This window comes from Diospyros lotus, chromosome 9, assembly GCF_014633365.1.
Source record: "Diospyros lotus cultivar Yz01 chromosome 9, ASM1463336v1, whole genome shotgun sequence".
NCBI classification, from domain to species: domain Eukaryota; kingdom Viridiplantae; phylum Streptophyta; class Magnoliopsida; order Ericales; family Ebenaceae; genus Diospyros; species Diospyros lotus.
Window position 1 is genome coordinate 28789580 of NC_068346.1, and position 18276 is coordinate 28807855.

Below are 18276 nucleotides of genomic sequence, written 5' to 3' on the forward strand. Positions count from 1 at the left end.
GGAATAGTGCAAAGAGAACTTCTCGCTTTATGGACCCAGTTCATAAGTGACCACCAACACTATAGTCTTGGGAATCTGACTAAAAACGACCCTGTTTGCCAATCTATAAGAAAATTGGATAGGAAGCCTATTCCCACTTCATAGAAAGTGTTTAAGCCGTTTCTGGACGTAAAATCAAAGGAAGATGTGAGCCACAATCACAACTACTTGTACTTACACATGATTTTTGTTTGTATTTATTTTTCTTGTTGAATTGTTGTATAGCTACTTTTGATCGCCAAACCTCTTTACAGGGCAGACAAAAGGAACAAACATGGAAGGTTAGTTTGTTCGTCAAATCAAAACCATATGTGTACTTTGTGGCTCTCAACTTGGGAGCAATATTTGTTACGCACTTGCAGCAAGCGAACTAGGCCAAAAATTAGGAGAGAAAAAGATTAATTTGGTATATGGAGGGGGAAGTCGTGGATTGAATGGTTATGTTTCACAAGCTGCACATTTTGGAAAATCATATGTGGTAGGTGTAATGCCAATCCCTTTGGCTGAACCACGTACTTCTGGGATTATACGCGGTCAACTTATAGAAACGACTTCTATGTTTGAGCGCACGGCTTGTAAGATTTATCAGTCAGACGCTTTCATCGCTTTACCAGGAGGTTTTGGTACACTTGAAGAAATCTTCCGTATAATCTCTTGGGCTAAGAGCAATCTGCATACCAAACCTATTGGACTTTTAAATGTTAACCATTTTTTCGATGGGTTGCTTTCTTTTATTGATCAGGCTGTGGACCAAAAGTTCATTTTTTCTTCAGCAAGAAAGATTCTTATTTCTGCATCCACCATTGAGGAACTGCTAGAGAAATTACATGCTTATGTTCCACAGCATAATTCTTATGAGCCTCGGATAGATTGGTCTAAGGTAATCAGAAACAAGCGGCAAAAAGGTTCGATTAATTTAGATTTATCCCTGTAAGGCAAGTCTATGATAAGATGGCTGAGTAAGGAGTACTTTTTGTACTCTTGAGACGCATGTCCTATGACTTGTACGAAATTTCTTTTCTTGTGATTTTGAAAAAAAAAAAGCCTATGGAATGTTGTTAGGCGAGTCTATAATAAGATGGCTGAGTAAGGAGTACTTTTTGTACTCTTGAGACTCATTTTGTTTATCTTATGACTTGCATGAAATTTTTATTTTAGTGTGAAAATATAAAAATATATATATGGTATACTCATTTGTTTGTTTTAGCAGTTCACAGTAAATTTATGGACTTATGGAGTTACAGGTATTCCTAACAACCCTATTTTATTACTGCAATTCAAGTTGGGGGGAGTAAGGTATATTTATGAATTATCTGGTCTATGTTTAACTGTGAATTTGCAATTGCATGCTTGTAGTTTTGTGTGAATTAAAAAAAAAAAAAAATGTGTGTTTTAAATAATGCTATTCCTAAAGCTTTGGAATTATACATTGATAGCCAATTGAATTTGCAATATGAATCATGAATGCATTAATTTCTTATTTGAAAACGTATATGTATGGAATTAGAATAGATGATTTGCATGCATCGGGTGTTCAATAATTAGAAATTGGTTTATCGGTCATAAAGTCAAAGGCAATGGTAATTAGCTGATTAGCACACTGCATGATCCCTCAACAAAAGTGGAGACTATTACCCGAGTGAGTGTTTGAACCTAATAATCGTTAATTCTGAGTGAAATAACACTTACTCTAAATGCGCTTTATTGTTTATCTTATCTTTTCAATAGTTTCAAAACATCAATTTGCTTTGAATGTCTAGTATGATAGCGGAAGAATTTGGCTGGTTTCAAACTCTGAATCAGTTGACTGAGTAACATTGTTTTGTAGAAGTATGATAGGGGGATCAATTACTTTCAATTTGGGCCTATTAACCTTTTTTTTTCTTTACATTAGCCTCATTTGCTAGCCCATTTGAGTTGTTCTCAGCACAATCCCTTTCCTTACCTTCGTCTAACCAGTAACCATATGAAGTTTGTCCAACCTAGTGTGTTTCTAGGAATCAGTCTATCTCGGTATTTTCATATAAAAAAAGAAAAAAAAAAAAAAAAAAAAAACAAAGAGAAGTTCTCTTAGTTATTCAGTATAAGTGTTTTAAAATAAATGCTGAAGAAAATATTATATCCAGTTTGAGATTAGTGTCAAAAAAAAAAAAAATCCTAACACACCATTTGCACACTTTACCCTTTTTTTTTTTGACAACCCGTATTAACCTCATAGCCCCATTACAACCCAGTTTGGTCCATCTTGATGCTATAAATCATGTGATCTCAGGATTCGAGTTCGGAGTAGGGAATTATGTTTAAATTCAGAAGTTATTTATCTAAGGCATTATTCCAGTTATGAAGCTATGTCAATTTTCCCGTTCTTTCATGACAATACGTTCCTTGTATTTGGGATGACACCAATTTTGAACTTGTTCTACATTTACTCTTATAACGGTGCACCCCCTTGTGTGTACACCTGAGGAATCGTTTTATTAGAGGGAAAATCCACAGTAAGGTTTAAAGTTAAAACTTCGAGGGAGTAAATCTGTGTATTGATCATCCTGATTGCCATTCCTAAGATTGTATGACCTTTAACCATAAATATAATTTTGAATGTTCGACTTATTTTGAATGTTCTATTCTATGCATTTTGATTTCGAATTTGAAATTTTTATATTCATGCAAGTATTGCGATTAGATCATGGCTGGTGTATAATCTGATTGCTAAGGGACTAGCAATATTCAAGTTGGGGGGTGTGATAAGGGGTTAATATTTCCTAAATTTTAATGAATTATATCCCCATTTTGACTTTATAATTATGTTTAAAATAAATAATTATTTGCATTACATATTATTGTACGATGAAGCAAGGAAGCTGACTTCTATGATTAATTAGGGGCATAAATCGAAGACGTTGGATTACCCATTATTGTTGCTCAAAATCATGGGCCAACTATGGAGTCTAGAGGATGTTTCAAGTGCACTTGGCCCAACTATCAAATAGAATCCAACATAAGAAAGGCCCAAGACCAATCAAAGGCCCAACAAAGCCTAATTTGTAGAAGACTTTTCTTTGTTTTGAATTTTTATAAGTGTTTTATCACCTAAAGTTTTTTGTATTCTTATGAGAAGTCCACCACACAAAGTCTTTTGTATTTTTTGTCTTTTACTTAATTTTCTTCCACTAGTTAGGTGAATGTTTTGTTGAATAATTGTGTGGTTTGTATTGCATCTTGTGAGCTATAAATAGCTCACTTTGGTGCATTTGTGAGGAGGTGGTTATTACTTGAATCAAAGTTTAGTTTTGTTCTTAGAGTTTCTCTTAGAGAATTGTTCTTATTCTCTCTCTTGTTTAGTTTTGTTCTTAGAGTTTCTCTTAGAGAATTGTTCTTATTCTCTCTCTTGTTTTCTCTTGTAATCTTACTTTCTTTCTTTCTTCTTTTAAATTCTTATGTCATTTATTGTTACTTTATTATCCATCGCCTAAATGGCCGGTTAATTTCTGCCTTTAAATTTCTACAATTTTAATTCCTGTCATTTAAATTATCCACCGCCTAAATGGCCGGTTAATTTCTACTATTTTAATTCCTGTCAATTAAATTCTATCATTTAAATTACGTCATTTAAATTTCTGTCAATTAATTTTTAAATGGAAATGAGTGGCTAAATCTAATTTTGGGTTAAGGCGAGGACAGTGTCCAATGTTCTTGAATCTCAAGATAAGCCAAACCTCGATGAATGCAAGATTTATCTGAGTTAAACTCGAGTTGAGTGCTTAAATGGTTTTGTGAGTTTGGATTGGGTCATCATCTTAACTTAGAACTCTTATGCCATGTATGAGAGTTGCTAGAATTGGAGATGAGATATACCCAAACTCAGACGATCAAATCATAGTTTGTAGTATAATACAATTTACAGTGACATCTTAACCTAGAACCCTTATATCATGTATGAGGGTTGCTTAGCTGAGAATCATTCGTATCTTGAATTATAACTACCAAACGATCCTCTGTTTATTTCAAATTAATGTTGCTGTTTAAATTGCTATAAGAGATTTATTAGGCATTGGTTCTGAACTCGCCTCAACCCAAGACCTTTTTAATATTCCAAAAAACCTTTTTACAATTAAGAAAACTTAGCTCTCTTTGGATAAATCAACCCGAATGAACAATTCTTTTGTTAAATAAACCTCCCAGTGAATCGACCCGGACTTGTCCGAAATTTATATTTGTGCTACAACTACATTCACACACTGGTGAGTTTAAACCTCCTCACCATTTCAACACTGAACATCCAAACTCAATCTGTGATTCGACCCAGCCATAGCCCATTCGCTTCTCCCATCCTATTAGTAAAAAAAAAAAAGATGGAACATGACAGTTCTGTATTGACTACAAACAACTCAATGCCATTACTATCAAGGACAAATTTCCCATCCCTATTATTGAAGATCTTTTGGATGAATTTAAGTATGCCATTGTTTTTTCCAAATTGGACCTAAGGTCGAGGTACCACCAAATTAGAATGGATCCTAATGACATCCCTAAAACAGTCTTCAAAACACATCATGGCCATTTTGAATTTATCGTTATGCCTTTCGGCCTAACCAACCCACCAGCCACATTCAAAGCTCTCATGAATCAAATTTTTGAACCCCATCTTAGAAAATATGTGTTGGTTTTCTTTGATGATATTTTGGTTTATAGCCCCTCTTTTGACCAACATTTAGACCATCTTAGGGCTACATTCAATATCTTGAGATACAATCAATTGTACATCAAAAGGTCAAAGTGTGCTTTTGCACAACATCAAGTGGAATATCTTAGGCATATCATTTTAGGGGGAGGAGTGGGGACAGACCCCAAGAAAATTGAAGTTGTTGTATCCTGACCGAAACCAACAAACATCAAAGCTTTGAGAGGGTTCCTTGGGCTCAGGGGATACTACAGAAAATTTGTAAGAAATTATGGAACGATGAGTAAGCCCTTAACGGAGATGCTTAAGAAAGACAACTTTAGATGAAGTTCTCCGAATGAGGCAGCTTTTGAGCAACTTAAAAAGGCACTGAGTGAAGTCCCAGAGGCCTACCAGACTTCTGCAAGCCATTTGTGTTAGAAACCGATGCTAGCAACCACGAAATAGGGGCCGTCCTGTCCCAAGAGGGCAGACCATTGGCTTTCCTAAGCCAATCCCTGGCTCCCCACCACCAAGGACTTAGCATATACGAGAAGGAGTTAATGGCAATCCTCATGGTAGTGGAAAAGTGGCAGCACTACTTGGAAGGAGGCAAATTTGTGATAAAAACGAACCATGAAAGTCTTAAATTTTTGCTACAACAACGGCTACACACTCAGTCACAAAAGAAAGGCATGGCCAAGCTTATGGGATTGGATTATGTAATCCAATTTAGAAATAGGAAGGAGAATGTTGCAGTAGACGCCTTATCTCGCTGCCAAGAAGAAGGAACATGTGAAGCTATCTCAGCAGTTGTCCCTGATTGGTTACAAGAAGTGACTGCCAGTTACCATCAAGATGACTGGGCAAAAGGCTTAGTGGAGCAACTAAGTGTGGCTGCGCACAGCAGACCCAGATACTCACTAAACAATGGCATACTTCGCTACAAGGGACGACTGGTGATAGAAAACAATGAAGCACTGAAGAGAAACATCCTACAAGCACTCCATGAGAGTCCCCTATCGGAGGCCATTCGGGTATCCAGAATACATACTGAAGAGTCCATCAGGTATTCTTTTGGCCTCAGCTAAAAAAATATGTCTGGGAATATGTGATGCAGTGTGATGTGTGCAGAAGTTGTAAGCATGAGACAGTAGCGCATCTCGGCCTTCTATAACCCCTGCCATTACTAGACCAAGCCTAGACTAATATTACTATGGACTTTATAGAAGAGCTTCCTTGCTCAGAAGGGAAAGACTGCATCATGGTGGTGGTAGATAGGTTCTCTAAATTCAGCCACTTTATTGGGTTATCCCACCCATACACAGCTCAAGACGTTGCTAGAACATTCATGGATAATATAGTAAAGCTGCATGGTATACCGCAGTCTATTGTGTCCGACAGAGACCGCATTTTCACTAGTTTATTCTGGAAAGAATTAATGAAGCTGCTGGGCACTAAACTCTTAATGTCAACCGCTTATCACCCAAAGACGAATGGCCAGACCGAACGAGTAAACCAATCGCTGGAGCTATATTTGAGATGTTTCAGTTTCCTACAACCTAAAGGGTGGCATAAATGGTTGGCCGTTGCCCAATGGTGGTACAACTCAACTTTCCACAGCTCCATCTGAATGGCCCCATTTGAAGCTCTCTATGGCTACAAACCAAGACTACTACCGGCATTAGCCAACCACACTACAGTGGCAGCTGTTCGTAATTAGTTGCAACAACAACAGGAAATTATGAAGATGGTAAAGACGGAATTAGCTAAAGCCCAAAATTGAATGAAGCAGATGGCTGATCGACATCATAGCGAACGAGAATTTGCAGTGGGAGAAGAGGTTTACCTAAAGCTCGAGCCACAACATCTTAGGGCGTTGTCTCAGCAACCAATTTCCAAGCTCAGTCCAAAATACTATGGGCCATTTCCTATTGTAGAAAGGATTGGAGCAATAGCCTACAAGTTACTGCTACCGAAGGGAACCCACATCCACCTGGTGTTCCACGTCTCTCTCCTCAAGAAAGCCATTGGTCACCGCCCACATAGCACTTCGCTGCCCACAATGATCACAACTGCCAGGCAGGATCCAGTGTCTGCCGCCATTTTAGACAGAAGAGTGATCCACTGACATGGAGCCCCCCTTATTCAAGTCTTAGTCAAGTGGTCATCTCTACATGAGGACAACAACACTTGGGAGTATCTTCCAGAACTGCTCCGACAATTTCCAAACTCTGCCAGTCTCCTACATATTTCTTGCAGACAATAAATGCTTTAAGGGGCGGGGATTGTTAGATAATTAGGCCAATGTATTTGATATTAGGCCTAGATCTATTGGGCTGAGCCCATGTAAATAAAAGCCTCGGTTAAATCACAACTAGAGAAATGTTCTAGCATGTGCCGAGCAAGTTGTAAGGCAAGTGGGAAAAAGGATTAACCGTTTTTGGCACCAACTGAGCCATAGATCAGTATAAAAGGGCTGATCTATGCCTTTTCCCTTATGTTGAATGAAATCAGGAAATCAGTTTCCTTCTTAATTCTTCTCCCTCCTAAATTTCACTGTTCTTTCCCTCTAAATTCTCTCAAACCCTCCCTCTTCCTTCCTTTTGCCATTCTCGATTTCACTTGTCAGATTAGGAACTTGACATCTTTGAATCCTAGATACTTGCTTTAGAATTTTTGGTGTTTTCAAAGTGCAAATAAGATTTGAGTTACATATCTGGAATTTTGTATTTTGAAATTTAAATGCATATTTATGAGTTTGGAGTATAGTTTTGATATTTTGTTGTGTCATTAGAAATATAAAAATTTAGTTTATTAATTAATGTGGCCCGATATTGTCTTGTCCTACTTTTTGAAGCTCGTGCGCCTGTGTGCATGTCACTGTGCAATGAGAAAGGAGAAGAGAGGGAGTACAAGGGAGAGGAGGAAGTTATCTATGGTTTGCTGGAGAAGATGCCATCATCAGAGAAGAGTTGACACATAAATTGGGTTCAGGGAGAGGCGGAAGAGAGTTGGCCATTGTTTCGATTGCAGTGTAGAGAGAGGGAGAGGGGCTGAGGGAGGCCATTTTGGGCATTTAGAAAGTCGTAACAGTATTAAGTTAACAATAGGGGAAATTTGCAACACGGTTTGTGAAGTAAGGGCAGTTTCTATCATTTGTTGTAACTCTCTTTTCAGGTTAAACCTCAAGGGATGTACCAAACATGGTTGTCAAAAGCACCTTGAGGTGCAAAGTGTAGGCCTTTTGCTAATAATTATTTTTTGATGGACTCGTTAAGATCTAACTAATAAACTAACTAGGAAACAAACTTGAAAGAAACATGGGAAAACTATAACACCACCCTATTAGCTATCTAATAAATGTGCACCTCACATCCAAAAGGCTCACACCTAGCCTCCAAGCACTCTTGTGCCTTTGACAACTTTAGTACTAAGGTAGTGTTTGTTAAAATGAGTAAAATAAGGCTCTATTAAGATAACTTATCTATAAAATTCAAGATAAATTATCCGTAGGGAGAGAAGGGATAGATTTATTTTGAAAGTTCAAGATAAGAAGTCATGTGATTTTTTTCCAGAAAATTTAACAAATACAATGGAAAATATTTTTATCCGGGATGCTTTCCATATCTCATATTTTCCGATCTATATCTTGATTAACAAACGCTACCTAAGTGTATTTTACCTTTGTAATAAATATTAGGGTAAATTTTTGGAAAATGTTGAACTTTACACGTGTTTTCAAATTTAGGCTCATCTTTAATTTTTTTCAATAAGGACATCCAATGTTGTAAAATGTTGCAGTTATAGACCATATTTACCTCACTTCCAATTTTTCTGTTAAGTGATGACAAGGACAAGCTCCGTGTAAATTGAAAAATGACATGGCTGCCACATGTATAAGCTTGCAAGTCGAGAGAGAGAGAGATGCTGCAACTTGTGGAAGCTCCATCAAGACTTGAATCTGCGATTAGCCATTCACCTGCTTGGCTGTGTTGAGAAGCCCTAATGCCTTTCCCTGTATTTCTTCTGCTTTCTTCATCTGCAAATACTTGTGTGAAAACTAAGATCCCTAAATTTCTGATAAGATATTAGCATGTTATCAAAATTTGGAGATCGTATCAATCAATATTGTTATTTTTGAACAAACTGAGGGATAGAAGATTTACTCGAGTAAATAGGAGGATTATCTCGAGTACTTGGAGTGTAATCGAGTAGAAGAAAAACTTACTCAATTAATTGTAAAATGTTTTTCTCATCTTGCATTGGACTCAAGATGAGTATATATACACTAGATCTCCTAAAAATATCTCCTAAAATACAGGGATAAATACAGGGAAAACAAATTCAAACTAGACTTGAAAGATACAGATAAACAGAAATTTTTGAACTTGCTGATCCTTTCCTGTTCTTCTGGAACTGCTTCATCTCTTATCTCTTATCTGCACTGCTTTATCTCTTTTACCTCTTATCATTTTAGTTTGTAAATCACTTCTGCCCAACAACCTTATCTCTTGATTTCCAGCCATGATAGAGACAACTTGAATCTATTGTCTTTAACTTCTCGACATTTTTTTTTTTTCAAAACGGAAAAGTTAATCCCAAGGGCTGCAACAGCAGTAATTAGATTAGATCTGATTGAAGCAGTCATTGACATCCCCACTGTTTTCAGTTTCTCAAGAGGAAAAAAGAAGTGAAAGAAAACACAATGAACAGAAGAAGACAAGGAAGGATACAGGGACCTTACAGATTGGTCAGGAAGATGGGAGGATTTGATTGGAATTTATGAAAACAAAAAAACTTAACTCTCTCTATATCTATCTATCTGTGTGTGTGTATATTGGCAATTTGGGTGGTCCACTACATAGTTTTTTCCAGTTCTTTGTTTGGATTCTCGTTGCAAATCAAAACCGAGCTTTGGGGCCAAATCTTTCTAGGCTCCTATACCTAATTATCTCTCTTCACGTTATTATATCATACATACATATAGATGCCTGCATATGCACAGACTTTTGTTTCTTTGGGCCTGTATTGCTATTAATATAGAAGAGGAGTGGAGGAGAGGGCAGTGGTGGGGTCAGTCTACCTAATAGCTTTGGAAGTGAACCTCTCCCCCTCTCTTTCTCTCCCCCAACGCCTGTTGGCTTGTCATGTAGCAGCCTTGCCATTTTTCAATTTGTACATAGGTAGTCCATGTAATCACTTTATGCCAAAATTAGATTGGAGGTAACAGTGGTCTACAATTGCAATGTTTTACGATGTTGGATTTCTCTATTAGAAAAATTAAAAGGCGAGTCTAAATTTAAAAACATGGGTAAAATTTAGCACTTTTTTGGCAATTACTCTAAATGTTAATATTGATGGCATAACATTCATTAGAAGAGTGCTATAATTTAATTTTGATATTGTTATTAGCATGTTAAAAGAATTAAGTCAATATAGGTAATGAGAAGTGTTCCTAGTGTTTTATTTTATTATAAATTTTCTTTAAAACTAAATAGAAGTTTTCTTTTATGACATTAATGCAATTTTGTTGTACGGCATGGAGTGTTAGAAAATTTAGAGTTAATATATGCAAATATGAGCATAACTGAGATGAAAATGTTAGAAGAGATGTATGATCACACAAAAAAGGATAAAATTGGAAATGAGATTACTAGAAATAAGGTTAGAGTTATGTCTATTGTAATAAGATGCATAAGATGGGATTAAAATGGTTTGAATATATGGAAACAAACTATGAGAGTGGGTATTAATCCTACTATATGGGGACAACTAAATGTATTATAGTTTGCAAATCATTTTTGTCTATGGCCTTATCTTTTGTAAGACCCATATACTCTATGTCACTGAGAAGTCTCCTAACATATTTATCTTGTTCTTCCTCTACTTTTTTCTAGAAACTTATTCCATCCCACCCACTCTCTTCATGGGAGCCTCTATTTGGCTTCTTCTTGTATAACCAAGCCATTCTAATCATGTCTCAAGCATCTTATCTTCAATAGTCACTCCAACCTTATTATGAGTTACCTCATTTTTATTTTTATATTTCCTTGTTTGGTTGCATATCCATTGTAACGTCCTCATCTTTGCTAGTTTACATTTTGCACATGTTGGGACTTTTTGTACTGTTGTTTCATGATTTTAAGCTGCCATAATTTTTATACACTTGAATCTTAATTAGAGGATGATTTAGTGTCACCTAAAGACGAGACCTCCTATTGCTTTCAAATGTAGGATTGTTTATATAGTGGTATATATTGTCTTGTTCAATTGTTACAACAACAAATACAACCATTAACTGTGGGGTGAGGTCAGCTATATGATTTCTAGTTTTTATTGGTGGACATATCCTTTATGTGACCATTATATTCTACGTCACGTCCTAGGGTTCCCATCATGTTTTCTTTCATTTTTCTTTCCCCTTGTTACTAATTTTCTCTATTTCATCCACTTTCTTACCGATGTTTTTATTAGTCTTGTTCTTACATGTCCAAACTAACCTTAATTGTGCCTCCCATTTCTTATTTCCAATAGGCATCACTTCAACCTTATTATGTATGATCTCGTTTCATATATATATACTTTTTTACATGGTTGCAATCCACTATAATATATTCATTGCATGGCTGCTCATGTTTTGAACATTTTGCTGCTTAATAATTGTCCCATATTTTGAACCGTACAACAAAGATGGTCTTGTAGCTATTTGATAAAACTTCCTTTTTAGGCTGAAAGGGATTTTATGATTGCATAAAATATCAGATGCACTTCACTTTAGCTAGCTTGCATTGATTTTATGAGTAGCATCCTCCAAGATCTCCTCATTGTTTTTTGGGAACATTTGATCAAATCAAAATTGATCCTTTTTTTTTTATTGTTTATAGATAGCAATAGCATATAACACTAAAGCACTCCTTTTTAGATGTTGGTTAGTTTATTCATCACAAGAGTAAAGAGGAAAGAGTTAAATGCAAATCCTTGATGTAATTCAGTTATAATTGGGGAAAGAGCAACTTACAAATCACCATGGCATATAAGTAATTGGTTAAGATTCTGCAACCTGAAATACATGAATTTTGAGGAGTTGTAGCAGTGAGCATCTGCGCTATATGTGAATTATGTATAGGATTGGTTACTGATTCACGATTGATTGTGTCTGATTCGTGTTCATGTAGGGTGTTAGGTATTTGTATATGCTGGAATCTGACATAAGAGGATGATCGGTCAGCTCAGATGGAATGCCCGGAATTGCTTGATTTGTCCGACAGAAATGCATTGTAATGCGCCCATCTCGTTTATGGAAAGACCTGGGAAGAAAGAAACTTTGTTGGATTCATTTATCAATTTTTGTTTTTTTTTTTTTTTTTTGGTATCAAAGTAATAGTGGCAGGCAGATTGTAGTGGTTGGTCTGTGAATTAATGAATGTGTTAAGAGTTTTTTGTTGTACAAGTAGCATTTGATTGTAAAAGTAAATTAGTCTCTCTCTGTATCATGCTTTTACTTTGTAGTTCGTTACCTTTAGTGACGAGATCTGGCTTGTGAATGCGTTGGTTTGTTATATAGGAGAGAAGAATGCAGAAACAGGAACAGTGAGTGAGAAAGCGTGTTCGGTGATGCATCAGCTGGTGCTGGGAATCCGAAAAATGCTTTGCATATTGCTTATGGCTTATGGCTTATTGGTGGAGGTAGTAGTCCGTCCGTCCGTCCTTTGTTTTTTATTAAAGTTAAATCCTAAACTCCCCGGCAATGTTGGAGTTGTAGATCGCACGCAGAATGATACTCGGTTCTAAATCACCCAACTTGTATCGATTTTCTATATTTAATTATCCCCAGCTCTTCTAAAATTTGTACAAAAAGGTACTGAATTTATCTTTTGTTTTTTGTTCTTGTTTCCCCGTGTTTTGTTCTGATGATGCAAGCTTGAATGCATTGTACAAATTTTACAATGCATTCAAATCATATGAATACGAAAAGGTACGATTCTCTATATGAGTTAAATTGTACAAAAAGTAATAATTAACGTGTAAACACTAAGGATATATATAATTTAAATCAGATGAATGAATCATGAAATACACCAAAATTAAAACGCGTGGGTGTGGTCAGCGCTTGCAGGCATCATTATCATTTTCAAGCTTGAGCTGCCGCTCCAAGTTGTCGGACGAGGACAATGCCAGTCTCTCGTCCAACCATTCAAATATGTCGGAAAACACCGTGTCGATGTTGTGGGGAAGCTCGCCGTAGGACAGGGAATGCCACATTTCTGGGTACAGCTTCAAGGTCTTGTCTCTACTGCTCGTGCGAGCCGAGTCGTACAGAAGCTTGCTCACCGCCGGATCCGTCACCTTGTCCTTTCCCCCGTGCAATACCAGAAATGGCAACGAGACCTGCCGCCCCATCCACGCCAACTTTATTATTAATATTACTATTATTATTATTATAATTAATTAATTAATTAATTAGAATATAAATTTATTTGTACATCTCTACCTAGTTTTACGTACCTCTTCAAGCCTTTGCTCCAGATCCATGCTCACGGTCAAAAGCTGATAGCCGGTAAGCAGTCGAGGTCGGCCTTTGTAGCAGTAAGGATTTGATCGAATCTATCATTTTTATTATTATTATTATTATTATTATTACTAATAACGTGTGTACGTGATTGGTTCAAAAACAAAAGGAGAATAGAAATAGCCAACCTGCTCCCTGACACGGGGATCTCTGAAGGCAGCATCAATGACATCAGGAGTGGGTATGATTTTCCAGGTTGGAATCACACGGCTCAGCTTTCTCAGCACGTTTATCACCAATGGGTGTGGCCTCATATCATCTGCTATCTGTTCTCCCATACAATTCCCAGTTAATATCATCATCAATCATCCATCTTATTACTACCCACTAATTAATTAATTAACCTTCCATATATATATATATATATATATAGAGAGAGAGAGAGAGAGAGAGAGAGAGACCTTACACATAGGTGCAACCAAAATGGCACCATCCCAGAAGTGAGGCGTCTTCCTCTGCAACAGCAGAGCCACCGCTCCTCCCATGGATTCCCCCATCAGGATCCTCAACTTGTTCCTATTCTCCTCCCTCTCTGCTCAACCCCATCCATATTCAAACAAATTTTATCAACTCTATTATTTGATATGTTTGTTTTCCGAGAAATTAATTAAATAAAACAAACAAACAAACCAACCAACCGCAGATGTATGTGTAGTGATGAGAGCAGTCAGAAACAACATCATCAAAGCAGGGGACGAAGCCCTGAAGGCCTGATGATTTCCCATGTCCTTCATAGTCCATCCCATACACCCCATACCCTGCCTTTGCCAGCCTCGTCGCAGCACCTCTCATTGAGAGACTGCACTCCATGCCATACCCATGGCACAGCAAGATCAAAGCTTTTGCCTCGCTCTCTGCAGGCACCCATCTGCATGTGAAAAGCTTCATCCCCCTTGCATTCACTATGAATTCCTGTATTTATTTCCCAATAAATATGTAAAATTAACTAACTAACTAACTGGGTTGGGCTTATTATTGCATATTTCATCTACCAGAAACTTATAATTTCAGATTAATACAAATAAAAGAGTTGATCTAGCAGCTGGGACTAACCTCTTCATAGATGATACCTTCATCAGTTTCATGAGCCTGTTGTTATCAGCACCACAAAAACAAACAGATTCTGGTCACAGTCAAAATATACATATAAACACACACACACCTATATATATTTATGTATATACATATGTATGCAGTTAATTATATGGAAGATAGAGGGAGAAACCGGACAGACCATATGTATCTAAAAGTTGGATGGAATTGAATCGGAAGAAGTTCTTGGGATCGACTGTTGCTGCTATGAGATTAGATGAAGGAAAGAAATTTGGATGTTGAGGTTGAAGAATCAGACTCTGATGGGTAGGTCGAGCACTTTCTGCTTAATTGGCTCTCTTTTTTCTTTTGTGGATACAAATGTATGTATGTATGTATGATATAGACTTGGGTGCCACTTTCTCTGTGGGGCCAATAGCCTATGGGGCATCCAATTTTGACCCATTTATTGCCTCCCCCATAATCTTCTCTCCATTATCATGATTATTAAGACCCACAAATTCAATTATGAGATAAGTCTAACACATGTAACAAAATATTTTATATAATTTCTCCATTGTTTGTATATACTGGCCGTCTACATTATTATATATGTTCATTCCTATTTGATAAATTTTTTTAAAAAAAAGTCAAAAGAGACATTAATTTATTTTAAAAAATAATAATCTCAAAAATGACAAACATGATTCAGTTGTTAAATACACGTAGCTTGGGAGTGTTTATGACCTATGAGTTGAGTTAAATTTCTTTTTGATATGAAGTTAAAGTTAATCACCAAATTATATATAATTTTGGATTCAAAGTTAATTTAATTATAAAGTAGAAATAAGACTACAACTTAACCAAATCAAATTAGAATGTGATTGGGTTGAGTCTTAGATCTAAAATATGTATAATCATATAAAAAATTAGTACCTCAAAACTTGTAGCACATTAAAATATTAAAATTTATAGAGCTTATTTTATCATAAACCATAAATTAACACTTTCAAGATACATTTAAAACCAATGCAGCAGGAGTACTTCAAATCAAAATTATTCAATTTAACAGTTAACGATTGACAGGGATTCTAAGGCTATGGCAAAATTTTAAAGGCTCTTTTAGAGTGTCTTATTAGTTTGGCTTGGGTCTTTGGACCCAAGGATTAACCCATACTAGATCTAACGGCAATTGGGATTTAAAGTCAAATTTGGGAGCAAAACAAAATTGACCCGTTCATCACTCCAATTTTTGTGTCTGTCCAAACGTATGACCACCTTTATATTTAATAAATAAAATAATTTTGTTATCATTGAAACATAATAATGGATTTATGATTGCGAAAGAGTCTTCTAAAATATTCGGGAGACTTGTAAAATAATAGACAGTCAAAGGGTGAGACGTGTCCCTCACACTGGCCTTCTAATGCTTAACTCAACTCAGTCGAAAATAAAAAAGTATGCTATATTTGCAATAGAAGTGTAGATCCAGTAGAGTTTTTGTGTTAGAAGAGTGAGGGGTTGCCTTTTATTTATAGAGGTTGGAGTTGATAGATGGGGTAATATCCACATCTTTCGAGATTATCTACTCTGGCTTTCCAGACAAAGACTTTAAAGGTGAGTTGACATATTCTTGACAAGACAAAGTCTAGAGGTCTCTGGAAGTGTTTTTACCAAAATACAATAATTGTATTTTGTAATGTAGAACGTGACGTACAATATCTGCTTGGCTTCGATCTGACGATGGCCGGACATAAGTCTAGAGGGTCTTCGGAAAGTGTTGTTACCAAAATACAACAATCGTATTTTGTAATGCAAGTTAGAAGGCATGCAGGAATTTCTCACCCACGTAGACCCTCCTATGCTCTTAAGTCACTATCAGGTAATGGAAAATGCTAAGAGTGGATTGTTGAGTCCCTCCGAGTGGAATGTGTGTGAGGTAATTGGTACAAGTTGAAGAATAAACTGAGTAGAATGAGTGAGGTCATTTTTTATTGAAATTGGAAGATCCTTTCTTTGTTAAGAGGTGGGGTATTTATAGGCATGATTCTTAAGAATCTCGCGTGGGCCATGTGTCATTTCAGAAGGTCACCAGTTGTCTGATTGGTTTAGGTGAAATCCCCCCAAAGGATTATTTAAGCCTAGGAAATCCTCCAGGTGAAGGTGAGCCTCGTGGCTAACTGCCCAATGGGCAAGGTATACTCTTGGTCATTTTTTTTTTTTTTTCTCCCGATCATTTCCTCCCCCCAAAAATGGCAACGTTTTGTCTCTTTGGTCCAGGTGAATTCCACCTGGAGCATAATGCCCTTCTGGGTGGACACTTGCTTGCATCCAATTCACTCTAGAGGATGCTCCAGGTGGAAATCTATTCCACTTGGAGGAATTGGTACAACAAATATTGTTCCCACTCTTCTATTTTACCTTTGGAAAAATGGAAGAGTAATTTTTCAAAATCTTTACAGAAATTATTCACTTTTCTTCTTTTCATTTTTTGCTTTGGGTGGAATTTTTTTCCCATTCGTTGCATTGACCACTTTTCGCCTTTCAAGTGGAACTCGCCTATATATACTGCATTTTACTAAGATCATTTTATACTTTCACCATACATTTATTGCGAGAGTTCTGACTCTTTCTTCTTGGAAGATTCAATTTTCCACCCAGAATAATTCGTATTACTCCTGATATAGGTGATTTCCCACCCAGAATGTAACGCCCCGTTTTCGAGCGCGCTATAACTTAGGACAATTCTGAGATAATAATTTTTTTTTCTATTTAAAACTATGACTAAACCATATCATTGCTCTTATCCACCCCAAAATTTTCATACATTTATCTTGAAAGAGAATTATCATAAACATCAAATGCGGAAGCTAGAATTGAATCTAACATCTTGTCATTAATCATAAATCAATTCTTACATTCTCATTAACCATAATTAAGGTTATATATCATCATTTCTCAAAACGTTCAGAATTAAAAGTAATAGAACTTAAATACATGGGATATATAACATACATTCAACTCATCATACTATTTATCATGCACTTTGCTAAGTGCCATTTTATGTTTCATTCATCATTGTTTCTGCTACAATCTCCATCTAGAACGTTTGAATATTCTAGGGGTAAAGCCCCAGTTAGATGATAAATCATCTAAGTAAGGGAACAAAACATTTAATGTTCATGTATGTATGCAATGCACATAACATCATAACTCTCATGTTTGGGTTGACTGTACCTTAAGATTACCCGCTATTTTTTCAGTCTCCATGCCAGACTGGAGTGTATGGGTGCACCCTTAGCAAAGCAACGATGCTAGTACCTAATCCCAAACCCATACAACGTATGACCGTAAATCTCATCATGCTCATATGCATATTTCATAAATCAAAACATGTAAATGCAATTTACATGACATACTCACATCACGACATGACAACATGATAAGATCATTTACATAAAATCAAATTTTAGAGTCGAACAACTTAAACATTTTCATAAAAGTAAATCCAGTTGAGAAGTACCACTTACCTTGCAAAAAGATAATTTTGCCCCTAGCGTAATTTTGCCTCAAAATTCGCGTCAGACTTCCAATCGTACTCAATTATGAATTTTGGCGTACCCTGGGCATCATTATTACTTAAGAAAATCAGATTTCTATTTTTTTCTAATTTTCCTAATTTTTCCCATTTCCTCCTATTATTTCCTCAAGATTATGAAATAAATATTTTCTCATAAAATTTTCTCAATTTATCTTCCCAATAATTCCTAAAACAATATTCCTAAGCTTCAAAATTTTTCTTATAATTTTCAAAATTCATGTTCTATTTATTTCTCATTTTCTCTTTGATTTTCAAGCATCTATTACTTCAAAAATCCATAATAAATACCAATTATGCATTTTTCTTCCAATTTCATCATTAACAATTCTAAAATATAATTATCATATTTCTGTAATTTTTGAAGATAACTCA

The 18276-nt window shown here is 36.1% G+C and overlaps 1 protein-coding gene and 1 pseudogene across 1 annotated transcript; one reads left to right on the top strand and one right to left on the bottom strand.

The window, feature by feature from the left end:
• Positions 1-12534, top strand: part of LOC127809792 (spliceosome-associated protein 130 A-like) — a 43327-nt pseudogene extending 30793 nt beyond the window's left edge.
• Positions 12535-12592: 58 nt separating this feature from the next.
• LOC127809793 (caffeoylshikimate esterase-like) lies at positions 12593-14689 on the bottom strand. Its single transcript, XM_052348889.1, has 7 exons — positions 14506-14689; positions 14325-14360; positions 13910-14183; positions 13673-13803; positions 13400-13537; positions 13208-13306; positions 12593-13090 (listed from the first exon to the last, which is right to left on the bottom strand). The coding sequence occupies exons 1-7, from the start codon at positions 14506-14508 to the stop codon at positions 12806-12808; spliced, it is 966 nt and encodes a 321-aa protein (XP_052204849.1). The 5' UTR covers positions 14509-14689; the 3' UTR covers positions 12593-12805.
• Positions 14690-18276: the final 3587 nt, after the last annotated feature.

What these genes read in the sequence shown, in the direction of transcription:
- LOC127809793 (XM_052348889.1), bottom strand. An exon ending in TGGTTGCACCTATGTGTAAG is followed by an intron (nt 13,538 to 13,672) that starts GTCTCTCTCTCT and finishes ATGGGAGAACAG; the next exon opens with ATAGCAGATGATATGAGGCC. An exon ending in ATCCCCGTGTCAGGGAGCAG is followed by an intron (nt 13,307 to 13,399) that starts GTTGGCTATTTC and finishes TAAAAATGATAG; the next exon opens with ATTCGATCAAATCCTTACTG.